The sequence below is a fragment of the Myotis daubentonii genome, chromosome 1 (assembly GCF_963259705.1).
Source record: "Myotis daubentonii chromosome 1, mMyoDau2.1, whole genome shotgun sequence".
NCBI lineage: Eukaryota > Metazoa > Chordata > Mammalia > Chiroptera > Vespertilionidae > Myotis > Myotis daubentonii.
The window spans coordinates 64,946,324-64,959,761 of record NC_081840.1 but is presented as its reverse complement, the minus strand read 5'-3'; the positions used below and the strand labels follow the sequence as shown (position 1 = coordinate 64,959,761).

General features: G+C 40.9%; 1 protein-coding gene across 8 annotated transcripts in view; it reads right to left on the bottom strand.

The window, feature by feature from the left end:
- The window catches only part of TTBK2 (tau tubulin kinase 2), a 148,005-nt gene that overhangs the window by 60,307 nt on the left and 74,260 nt on the right, over nucleotides 1-13,438 (bottom strand). For 5 of the 8 annotated variants that reach the window (XM_059703858.1, XM_059703867.1, XM_059703887.1 and 2 more), the window contains 2 exons: nucleotides 12,416-12,520; nucleotides 1,087-1,152 (listed from right to left, as the gene is read on the bottom strand). In XM_059703858.1, the coding sequence (XP_059559841.1) occupies nucleotides 1,087-1,152; nucleotides 12,416-12,520 (171 nt within the window). The remainder of the gene's footprint in view (nucleotides 1-1,086; nucleotides 1,153-12,415; nucleotides 12,521-13,438) is intronic. The other 3 variants (XM_059703877.1, XM_059703914.1, XM_059703922.1) reach the window with 1 other exon arrangement.

Below are 13,438 nucleotides of genomic sequence, written 5' to 3'. Positions count from 1 at the left end.
AAGATTACCTTTATTTTATCAAGCAATTACTTGTTAAATTTCTCAATTTTATCTAAACAAGTTTAAGGATTGAAAATCCTTACAATACCCAACTTTTCTACTCATACTTAAGGTTTAGATTAAGGAAAAAAATCAGAGCAAAACAAAAGGACCAAAGTAAAAAAAAAAGTGGGGGAGAGTACTAAAAATTTAACCCAAGAGGAAAGATATATTTACTAAAATAAAAATTTTAAAGTCTCCATTTGAGATCTTCATGAAAACAAAACATTACAGAAGGGCTACCACAGATTAATGCATATTACAGATAAAACCAGAGGCCCGATGCATGAATTTGTGCACCAGTGGGGTCCTTCGGCCTGGCCTGTGAGATTGGGATGAAACCAGCTCTCCAACATCCCCTGAGGGGTCCCGGATTGCAAGAGGGTACAGGCCATGCCGAGGAACCCCACCGGTGCACAATCAGGGCCAGGGAGGAACACGGGAGGTTGGCCAGCTGGGGAGGGACCGCAGGAGGGCTCCAGGGCATGTCTGACCTGTCTTACTCAGTCCCAATCAGCCAGACCCCAGCAGCAAGCTAACCTACCAGTAGGAGCATCTACCCCCTGGTGGTCAGTGCATGTCATTATGACTGGTCGACCGGTCAACTGTCTGCCCCTGGTGGTCAGGGCATGTCATAAAGAGCAGTTGGGCAGCCTTAGCAAATCATTAGCATATTAGGCTTTGTTTGATTGAACAGACAACCCGACACTTAGCATATTAGGCTTTTATTATATAGGACTAGAGGTCCCTCAGCCCAGACTGTGCCCTCTCGCAGTCTGGGACCCCTCAGGGGATGACCACCTGCTGGCTTAGGCCCGCTCCCCAGGGGATTGGGCCTAAGCTGGCAATCAGACATCCCTCTGGCAGCCTGGCAGCCCTCAGGGGATGTCCACTTGCCAGCGGGGAGCAGACCTAAGCTGCAGTCAGACATCCTTAGCGCTGCTGAAGAGGCAGCAATTTCCACACTTTGTACTCTAAAAAAAGAAATCAATCTAACTCAAGCCATCACCATGGTTATACAGACATGACTCTAGTTCAGATACCTACTCTGTTCCGATGAGCATTGATCGATGCATAACGAACTGTCCCTCGAAAGCCTGCCACAGCTCGAGGCTACAATAAAACCAAAAAAGAATAATAAATAAGCATCAAATAGCAAAAGACTCAGTACACTTGAGCCATAAAGTGGATGTGAGAAACGTGCATTACTGTCACAATAAAACACTATTTAAATTTCTAATTTTTACCTGGCTGGTGTTGCTCAGTGGTTGAGTGTCAACCTATGAATCAGGAGGTCACAGTTTGATTTAGCTCAGGGCATATGCCTGGGTTGTGGGCTCAATCCCCAGTAGGGGGTATATAGGAGGCAGCCAATCAATGATGCTCTCTCATCATTGATGTTCTCTTTCTCTCTCTCTCTCTCTCCTTTCCTCTCTGAAATCAATAACATGTATTTTTTAAAAATAAGGTAAAATAAAGTGGCATTTATAATAAATAAACTATATATATATATATATATATATATATATTAGAAAACATAAGCCCTGACCGGTTTGGCTCAGTGGATAGAGCATCGGCCTGCAGACTGAAGGGTCCAAGGTTCGATTCCGGCTAAGGGCATGTACCTTGGTTGCGGGCACAATCCCAGTAGGGAGTGTGCAGGAGGCAGCTGATCGATGTTTCTCTCTCATTGATGTTTCTAACTCTCTATCCCTCTCCCTCCCTGTAAAAAAATCAATAATATATATATATATATAAAAACATTAAATGCTTTCATATGCTCAGAATCCTGCCCAGCATCATAGTACATGCACTAATATTCAGGCTCTGGTAAAAAAAAAAAAAAGTATAGTAAGACCCTGAGGAATCTCTGAGGAATCTAAGATGCCTATCTCTTCGTGACTTGGTTATTTCATTCAAACTCCATTCAAAGATGGTGGCAATTTGTATCCCTACCTATATATGCAATTCAAATATTCATAAATTTAAGTTAATGAGTACTTACTATGTGCCAGGTACTGGGAATAAATCCAAACATGAATAATACATGATCCCAGTTCTCAGAGAGCTCAACGTAGGATAAAGTTCAAACTTTTATTACTTGGCCTACAAAACATTCTCTGTCTTGGCACTGGCCTCATTCCACTTGATAGTTGCACTTGCTGGTCTCTTCAGTTGGTATGCTCTCTCTATGAATGCCTCCAATGGCTAGCTCTTCTCCATATTAGGCCCTCTACTCAAGTGCCAGTTCTTCAGAGAAACAATCCTTAATTATCCTAGTAAAAAATACTACCCACCCCTGAAATGCCACTTTATTCTTTAAAAAAAAATAGTTTATTGATTTTTAGATAAGGGGAAGAGGGGGGAGGGAGGGAGGGAGGGAGGGAGGGAGGGAGAGAGAGAGAGAGAGAAAGAGAGAGAGAGAGAGAGAGAAAGAAAACCATCTATGTGAGAGCTTAATACTGATTGGCTGCCTCCAGCATGTCCCCTACCAGGGAATGAGCTCTCAACACAAGCATGTGCCCTTAACCTGGAATCAAACCAGCAACCTCTGAGTAATCTAAGATTACACAGGAGGACACTCAACCAACTGAGTCACACCCACCAGGGCCCATTTTATTCTTCTACTCTGCTTTATTTTTTTCTCATAATACATTTCACTACCTAGAATTGATTTTATTTATACTTTCACTTTTTTATTGCCTAGCTTCTTCCATTGGAATATAAACTCTGTGATGGCAGGGTCCCTGTATTGCTCATTTTACAGACATAGAAACAGATTCTGAGAGATACAGAATTAGTCGGTGATAAAACCAGGCATCAACTAAGGTCTTTTGACTTGAAATCATAAACTGTTCAATTTTGTTGCTTCACAAGGATGGAGTCAATAACCTAAAGATTTATGGAAAGCACCATAGCTCAATATGAAAACTGACAAACTTTAAAATAATCATAGCCAATAATTTTCACTAGAATTTTTATTTGCTATCAGTAATTTTAAATTATCCTCAATTAACATGCATTACCTTTTTTAAAAAATAATGTTTTTATTGGTTTAGAGAGAGGAAGGGAGAGGGAGAGAGAAATAGAAACATCAATGATGAGAGAGAATCATTGATTGGCTGCTCCCTGCACACTTCCTGGGAATTGAACTATGATCTCTGGGTTCATAGGTCAATTCTCAACCACTGAGTCATACTGGCTGGGCAAAATGCATTACTTTTGTAGTCAGAAAAAGTGTATAATAAATGATATTTTCAAAATCTTTAGTTACCAGAATCTTTTGGTCATATGCTATAAGATAAATATCCTATATATTCTTCCTCTGTTTGCTCATTTTTATAATCTATGTTCAATCTATTCAAATTAATAGTCTATTTCTTCTTCCATGAACTTCTCTTCCCCCTTTAATTACTCCTTTCTGTTTTTGTTGCTGTAATTGTTAATTCTCAACCAAGGACATTTTTCCATTGATTTTTAGAGAGAATGGGAGGGAGGGGTAGAGACAGAGAGAAACATCGATATGAGAGAGACACATCCATTGGCTGCCTCCCTCAAGCTCCCAGGGATCTTCTCTAACACACAAATGTTTTTGTAGCACGTAATTTTGCCTAGTTATTTTCATTCCGATAACTGTTAGGATGAATACACCCAGACCTATTATGACCTCTGCAGTCAAGTCTATTGAGCACTAGACTCTCCCCCCAGTCCCCCAAGGACTCTAGCCAACATAAGCCCAGGAGACTTTCCAGTTAAAAGTAGCCCTGGCCTGGCTCTGACCTTACTTCTGTCATTGCCATTGAAAAGTGTTAATTTTTTTTTTAATTTATTGATTTTACAGAGAGAGCGGAAGGGGGAGAAAAAGTAAGAAAAATCGATTTTTTTTTGTCCTACTTATTTATGCATTCATTGATTGATTCTTGTACATGCCCTGAGTGGGGATCGAACCTGCAACCTTGGTATATCGGACAACACTCTAATCAACTGAGCTACTCAGCCAGAACAAGTACAAATTTTGATGAATTGTTAAGACTTTTATTTTTGCAACACATGAATATAGTATTATCTTCTCAAAAAATTACATTTAAAAACATCTTTGGAGAAAAAAGTTAAAAGTTAAAATGGTTAAAAACCTAAGAGTGTGCTTTATTAAAACAAATACCTAGATATTTGAATGAAAATTAAAAAAAGAAAAGAAAAAGTATATTGTGCTTAGAGGAACTGGCAGAAGAATTACAACAGGAAGAAGAAAATGCATTTTAAATAAAAAGAATACAACAATGCCAAAAGGGAGGAAAGTACTATAGGTGTTAGGGAAAAGAGTTTGGTGCGCTGAAGCAAATGGTAAGAGAAAATAATGGAAACATAGGTTGGGATCAGATTAAGGATGGCCTTGAATATCATCGTAAATTGTTTAATTTATAATGTGCAGTCAAATGGAATTCATAAAAAATTGTAAGTAGTGAAGTGATATCATTGAGAAAGTGCTTGGCATGTTTACTCTGCTGGAAGTATAAAGGATAGATTAGAAGGAGAGGGAAGGGTGATCAGTGAGGAAACTATTTTAATAATCCAAACAAGAAACCAGGAGACCTGTACAAGGACAGAAGTAGTATGAATGTGAAGAAGGGGATAAATGTTAGAGATAGAATGAGCTCCTAGAAGAATAAATATAGGAGAAAGGAAGGACTCTAGGCATGAGCCCACATTTACTGCTAATCAAAGGGAGGAGATCTGGGGAGGGGGGAGAGAAATGGCATGGAGAACTCTGTAATAAAATCCCCAGTGGAAATAAGAAAATACAGGGTGTCCCAAAAAATGTATATGCACTTTAACAACTGATAGCTCAATTTTGAAAATAAACTGTATGTTAATAAACACTGACTTTATAATCATTCACAGTGTGCATACATTTTTTGGGGGGACACTCCATAGTTGAAATTCTGGAAAGGTAACAGAAAAAAAGACTTTAAAAACTGTTCTTAATTAGGTCATTACAGCCCAAGGCACTAGAAGTTTTAGCTGAATGGTTAGGAAGGAGAAAACATGGCATTCCAAGAGCTTAGACACAAAGGGCCAATGTGAGATGCCAGCTGCAGGGCTAATGAAACTGGGGCATACTTTGAACCAGAATGGAAAAAATGAGCATGCAGACTGAAATCATTAAGCAAACAGGAATTCAAAATTGAAACTGTATGTATCAAAGCATCTTTATATTTCACATATCTATTTAATGTAACTAATTTATCTTAAAGACTAGAGGCGCGGTGCACAAAATTCGTGCACGGGGGGGGGGGGGGAGGTCCCTCAGCCCAGCTTGCCCCCTCATAGTCCGGGAACCCTCAGGGGATGTCCTACTGATGGCTTACTAAACTGCAGTCTGACCTCCTTCTGCGGGAGGCGACCAAGCTGATCAGGCGAAGGTGCCTGGCCTCTCCTCCTGAGCTAGTCGTGGCCGTTATGGTGTCCTGGCCTAATTTGCATATTACCTTTATATATATATATATATATATATATATATGTACACACACACACGCACGCACGCACACACACACACACACAAGAGGACCAGTGCACTCGGGATAGGGGGAGTCCCTCAGCCCAGCCTGTGCCCTCTCACAGTCTGGGACCCCTCGGGGGATGACCACCTGCTGGCTTAGGCCTGCTCCCCGGGGGATTGGGCCTAAACTGGCAATCAGACATCCCTCTGGCAGCCCGGCAGCCCTCGGGGAATGTCCACTTGCCAGTGGGGAGCAGACCTAGGCTGCAGTCAGACATCTTTAGCGCTGCTGAGGAGGCAGGAGGGCTCCCACCACCACCGCTGTACTGGCAGCCATCAGCCTGGCTTGTGGCTGAGCAGAGCTCCCCCATGTGGGAGCACCCTGACCACCAGAGGGCAGCTCCTGCATTGAGCATCTGGCCCCTGGTGGTCAGTATGTGTCATAGTGACCAGTCATTCCCAGTCGTTCTGCTGTTAGGGTCAGTTTGCATATTACCCTTTTACTATATATCACAGAGGCCTGGTGCACGGGTGGGGGCCGGCTGGTTTGCCCTGAAGGGTGTCCCAGATCAGGGTGGGGGTCCCCACTGGGGTGCCTGGCCACTCTGGTTGAGGGGATGATGGCTGTTTTCAGGCTGGGCACACCCCCTTTAGGGTGGGGATCCCCACTGGGGTGCCTGGACAGTCTGGGAGAGGGGCTGAGGGCCGTTTTCAGGCTGGCCGGCGACGGAAGCTCCCAACCTCTCCTTTTTATCTTTTTCTTTTATTCTGGGATTTATTTACCTTTTCTAACTCCAGCTCTGAGGCCACGGCCTGCTGAAAGCAGGTATCTGGGGTTTGTTTAGCTTCTATAATTGAAACTATGTTGCCGTCACTGGAGCTAAGAGCCCCCTCTAGCTTCGTGGCCACCGCCGGCTGAAAGCAGGTATCTGGAGTTTGTTTAGCTTCTATAATTGAAACTTTGTTGCTTTCGGAGCTCAGAGCTGGCAGGCGAGGAACCTTGGCTTCCTCCATCACTGGAGCAAGCAAGCCTCCTGCTCGCTTCAGCCACCATCTTGGTTGGCGGTTAATTTGCATATCGCCCTGATTAGCCAATGGGAAGCGTAGCGAAGGTATGGTCAATTACCCTTTTTGTCTTTTATTAGGTAGGATATCTACACTAATAAAAGAGAAAAATGGTAATTGGCGTACGACGATACCCTTTTCATTGGCTAATCAGGGCTATATGTAAATTAACTGCCAACTAAGATTGGCAGTTAACTGCCAACAAAGATTGGCAGTTAACTGCCAACAAGATGGCGGTTAATTTGCATATGTAGGCACAATGCAGGGAGGCGAAAGGGAAAGCAGGAAGAAGCCCCCTGCCACTGACAGTGATCAGAAACCCAGGGGGGAGCTAAGAGCTGGGAGCCATGATCGGAGAATCAGGTGCCTTTGCCGCCCTGGCCAGTGATAGCAGGAAGTAGGGGTGGAGCCAGTGATGGGAGCTGGGCACGGTCGAAGCTGGCAGTCCCAGGAGCTAGGGGTCCCTTTCCTGGGCCTAAAGCGAAGCCCACGATCGCGGGGCCGCTGCAGCTGTGGGTCCCCGCTGCCCGAGCCAGATGCCTCAGCCAGAGGCATCAGGCCTGGGCAAGGGGCCGATCCTGCGATCGGAGGGTGATGGGGGTCAACGCCTGAGGGCTCCCAGTATGTGAGAGGGGGCAGGCTGGGCTGAGGGACACTCCCCCCCACACACACACACACTCCCCCCCCCCCACACACACCCAGTGCACGAATTTCGTGCACCGGGCCCCTAGTATATAATATATATATGTGTGTGTGTGTGCGTGTGTGTGTGTGTGTGTATGTGTATAATAAAAAAAAAAGAGGATCTCAAAACCAACCACATAAACAACTCACTAGTGTCACAGATACTACCCACCATTCTGTTTGTGATGCAAGCTGACTGATAATCCTGTACCATAACTTTGGTAGATAAACAGACATTATGTTTTGAAGGAGTTTTGTATCCTGATTGTGGTGTTGGTTATAATGAATCTATACATGCGATAACATTTCATATAGCATTTCTCCACTCCTAAAAAAAAAATGTTTTTAAAAATATAGTGAAATCTGACTCAGGCTGTCCTTGAGTTAATAATAGTATACCCATATCAAATTTCCTAGTTTTGACAATGTACTGCTATGGCTATCTAAGATATCATTGGGGGAAGCTAGGTGAAGGGCATATGGTAACTAAAGTATTTTACAAAGCTCCTTGAATCTGTTCCGTACTACAAATAACTACTCTTGGGTCTACAGAAGAGAGAAGAAAGCAAAGCAAGGGACTGGTTAATGCAAAATTAAGAATGGAATTTGTCTAGGGCTACAATGGCCAATATAATAGCAACTTCAAATTAAATAATTTTTGAAATTGAGTTCCTTGTTTCCTCTGGTCAAAATTCAAGTGCTCACTAGGCACATGTGGCTAGTGGCTACCATAATGGACAGTGCAGATACAGAACATTTCCAACTTCATAGTAAGTTCTATTGGACATGCTGCTTGAGGGAGGAAAAGGGATGCCATCAGGAAAGGACCATAGCATGCTTCTAAGGTGGAAATGAGCTATTTCTTAACCTAGATGGAGGCCATGAATGTCTTAATATTCTTATTTAAAATTTACATATGTGTTTTTTAGACTCTTTTGGAACATATATGGAAAGAAAAAAAAAATCAAAATATTAGTTACTGCCCTAGCCAGTTTGGCTCAGTGGATAAAACATTGGCCTGCAAACTGAAAGGTCCCAGGTTCAATGCTGGTCAAGGGCACATGCCCAGGTTGTGGGCTCGACCCCCATTGGGGGACTTGCAGGAGGCAGCCGATTCATGATTCTCTCTCATCATGGATGTTTCTATCTCTCTCCCCCTCTTCCTTCCTCTCTGAAATCAATAAAAATATATTTTAAAAAAATATTAGTTATCTAAATCTGTACCCACTTATTCTGCCTTTTCCCAGTTACATGGAAAAGTGTTCTTGCTCTTACATAATAGGCTAACCTCACCATTTGTGCCAGGATTTCTTCCCCTGCCAGCTATGCAAGAACTTGGCTCTCATAACTGTTCCTGCTCTGTCCTACATCAGTTTTTATTTTTTCACATGTCCTGGAGTATTACCATCAGTATTATAGCATACAAGTATGCTATAATAACTACCACTTTTTAAAAATTAGGGAAGGAAGGAAGGATGGCTTTCACTGCCCTTTCAACTACTTCTTGTTTTACCACTCCTCTTTAGAACAAAAAATCTCTGGCCCTGGCCTGTGTGGCTCAGTTGGTTAAAGCACTGTCCTGTACACCAAAAGGTGGCAGGTTCGATTCCTGGTCAGGGCACATACCCAGCCAGGTTGTGGGGTGCATACAGGAGGCAACCCATCAATGTTTCTCTCTTTCTCTCTCTCTTCTCTCTCTGCCTCTCACCTTCCCTCCCTTCCTCAAATCAATAAAATAAAATAAAAAACATATCCTCTGGTGAAGATTAGAGCACAGAAACTCCACCAGAGAGTTACCTATACTCTCTTTCTTCATTTTATCTCTCCAACTCTCTTTAACTTATTCCACTTGAGTAATCCAGATGGTCAGTTCTCATTTCCCACCTTACTTGACCTATCAGCAGCATCTGGTGCAGGTGATAACCACCCCTACATACTTGAAGCACTTTCTTCACTCGGCTCCCAAGATATCACATTCTCCTGATTTTTCTCCTACCTCACTGGCTGATCCTCCTCTCACTCCTCTTGGCTGGCTCACAGTTCTTCTTTTTCCATCATCAAGTTGCTAAGTGCCCCAATTGCTCAAACTCAGAACCTCTTTTCTTACCTAGCAATATCCTCTCCTTAGCTGATCTAGTTTCATTTTTTAAAATTACCATTTAGTTTTAAACATTGGGAACAAGTGATTCTTAAATTTATATTATCCCCAGCCCTGATTTCTCCTTTGAGCTACAAATTAATATATCATTATCAGCTTCTTGTTATTTCCATCTTGAATCTAAGAGGCATCTCACTTACTTCTAGAAAATAGAACTTGTGTTTTTTCCCCCTTATCGGATCTTCTTCATCCTTCCCTATCATGGTTAATAGCATGATCATTCATTCAGGACAAAAATCTAGTAATCATTCTTGACTCTTCTTTTTCTTTCACATCCCAATATCAAATCCAGAAGGAAGTCTTATTAAATCTATCTTTAAAATATATGCAAAACACAATCATTTCTCACTACCATATTGTACCACCCTAATGTCCTAGGTCCCAGCCACTATCATTGATCACTGGACCTTCATGTTAGTCTTCTAACTTGTCTTTCTGATTCTACTCTTGCTCTCAATAGTCTCTTTACACCAGAGTGACTTTTTAAAAAACATGTTCTGAAAATTGAAAAACTGCTATGGGGAAAAAGGAAACATACTTTCACAGAGGATAGAGAAATGTCCACAGATGCTGGAAAGAGGGAACCATGTTCACAGGAGATAGAGGAACGTTGCAAGATAAGGGGGAGAGAAAAAGGAAGGGCACCAAGTGGGTTTTAAACTTTGAAGCTGATATTCTGCAAAAGAGTGACCAATTAGAAAAGCACAGGGTCATAAAATGGGGAAGGTGTCCAATTAGAAGGGAGCATGAAGAGACAAAGAACCACAGCATTTAAAAACCTTAGAAAAAAGGAGCTTAGTGGTTGGGAGCCCCTCCCTACATGGGAGTCTGTATTTGCTTCCAATAAATTTCCACCCTTTTACTAACAAGTCCTTTTAGCCCGTGAATTTTATTCTTCAAACTTCCTGAGGCAAGAGCCTGCAAGGGGGAGATCCGCTCCCTGCACCCCATGTTTCCTATTAACATGAAAGACCTTCACCAGAATAAGAAAGATTCTCTCATAATTTCTAGGCACTTAAATTCTCATGTGCCCTTATCTTAAATATAATTTACATTTCTGTATACAACTATTACTATATAGTTAGTTCATTCAAAACCAGTGTTTTAATTCTGCGCAACCAATTTGCTAGGAATGAGAGTCACAATCAGTAGCAAGTTAAAACAAAACTAAAGGTAAAAGGAAGACACAAGTATAAGAGCGATAGTGGGAGAACAAATGCCTGTATGACAACATGAGGAGCTCCACTCCCCAGTAAAACTGGTGAAAATTATTTTAAAAAAACAACTAAAGCCCTGGATGGTTTTGCTCAGTGGATAGAGCATTGGCCTTAGGACTGAAGGGTCCCAGGTTCAATCCTGGTCAAGGGCACATGCCAGGGTTTCGGGCTCAATCCTCAGTGGGGGGCGTGCAGAAGGCAGCCAATCGATGATTCTCTCTCATCATTTCTTAAAATTAAATATTTATTGTTGAAAATATTACATATGTCCCCTTTCCCCCAGCATTGACCCCTTTTAGCCTGCCCTCACCACCTGACCCCAGCCTTCACCAACCTATTGTCTGTGTCCATGGGTTATGCATATATGCATACAAGTTCTTTGATCTCTTCCTACCCTCCCCCACCTTCCCTCTGAAGTTCCGCAGTCTGGAATACTACTAGACCTTAAAATAGAAGAAAATCTTACCTTCTGTGACAGCATGGATGGACCTGGAGAGTATTGTGCTAAGTGAAATAAGCCAGTCAGAGAAAGACAAGTACCATATGGTTTCACTTATGTATGGAATCTAATGTACAAAATCAACTAATAAAATAGAAACAGAGGCATGAATACATGGAACAGACTGACAGCTGTCAGAGGGGAGTGGGCTAGGGGGCTGGATGAAAGTAGGTGAAGGGATTAGTCAAAGAACATATATGCATAACCCATAGCTACAGACAACAGTGTGGTGATGGCCAGAGGGAAAGGGGGCTGGGGAGAGGAAGAAGAGAGTAAAGGGGAAATAAATGGTGGTGGAAGGAGACTTGTAATTTGCGGTGGTGACCACATAATACAATATACAGATGATGTATTATAGAATTGTACATCTGAAACCTGTATAATTTTATTAATCAATGTCACTTCAATAAATTCCTTTAAAAGAACTATTCCATTTTAGGAGGCACACTTTGATTACTTTGCCAAGGAATTTGTGCCCTAGGGCACTGTTGTAAACAATAGAGCAATCAATTAGTGGAGATTAACACTGTATTTTGAGGGTGAGGTGTGGAAAAAAACAGACTTCACTAAAATAATACATTCACTAAACAAATAAACAAGCACATAATAACAAACCCTGGAAGGGGGACCAGTACCCAGAATTGCTACAACATATTATCTAAAATGTCCAGTTTCCAAAAAAATAAATTATAAGGTATGCAAAGAAACAAGGAATTATCTCTCATACATTAAAAACAAAAAAAAAGCAGGCAACAGAAATTGTCTGTGAGAGTGACTAGATGTTGGACTTAACAATAAAAGATTTCAAACTAGCCATTATAAATATCTTCACAAAACTAAAGGAATGCTTGATAACAGAAGTAAGGAAAGTATGACAACATCGTATCAAATAGAGAATATCAATAAAGAGAAATTTTTTAAAAGAACCAAATGGATATGAAAAGTACAATAACTGAAACAGAAAAACCATTATATGTAGAAAGAGCTTTGGACTGCAAAAAAGATCACTGATACTAAAGGGCTAATTTGTGTTCTTAGTACAAGACAACTCTAAATCTGTGTCTAATGTATTTTTTTTAAGTCTACAACTTTTAATAGTGGAATGATTAACTCATTTTATGATTTAATTATAAATATGTATGCTACTTCTTGAATCACATCCATTCTGATACATAATTAGCATTTCTTTAAATAGAGTGATATAATAAATAATAGTTTAAGTCTCAAATAGCCAAGAACATGAAAAATCTTACTGGTCTGACGTCACCACAGGAATTAGTAAATTGTCGAGCCAAGCCAAAATCGAGCATGTAACACTTCCTACATGTACTAGGAAAGCGGCCCATGGCGAAGTTCGACTAGAAAAATAAAGAAGGAAAATATACATATTCTTATAATTAGTCCTTATGTATTACTCTTTCTAGATTTTAATTCTTCTACTTAAATTCCATACAGCACACAGGTCTCAAATATACTATTCTAGTCAATTATGTTTACTGTAAATTTCATTGTGGGTTCTATTAATGCCTATGATCAGGTGAACTTTGAGCAACAAAGATTTAAGTGACTGTATAAAGTTGTATACAACACAACACTGACTTAACTGAAAGCTGAATTTAGCCAAGTGTAAAAATTAAGATGCAATTTAAGGAAACATTTCAAAACAGACTAAAGGAAAATATTCTTTGTATTCTTCCCTTAGTAAAAATAAATTTAACGTTAAATGGCCACAAACTTGCAAAGATGGGTATGTAAACAAGAGAATTTATAAAAGCAAAAGTCAAATTGTCACAGAATTGTTAGCTTTTATTTTAAAACACTGTTCTACTTAGGGAACTTTCTGATAAAAATGGAAGCTCTTCATCACCACAGTTCTCAAATAATGACATTTAGTTTGGCAGAGAAATAAGAGCCAAAGAAATCTACATTACATTCAGTCTCATTCAATCATGTTACTTTTAGTTGCCATTTTCATGTAAACTAATTTTAGAAATCAAGTAGCAACAGATGGGTGTCATTTTCAACTGCACCAAAAATGAAAAATTTCTAGTAAATACAATATTTCCAAAATGGGTCATTCCCCTTGTGAGCAACAAAGAAAACAAAAATAAGAAGGCCCTAGCTGGTTTGGCTCAGTGGATAGAGTATCGGCCTTTTGAACTGAAGGGTCCCGGGTTTGATTCTGGTCAAGGGCATGTGCCCGGGTTGCAGCTAGATCCCTGGTGGAGGGCATATAGGAGGCAGCCAATCAATGATTCTCTCTCATCGACGTTTCT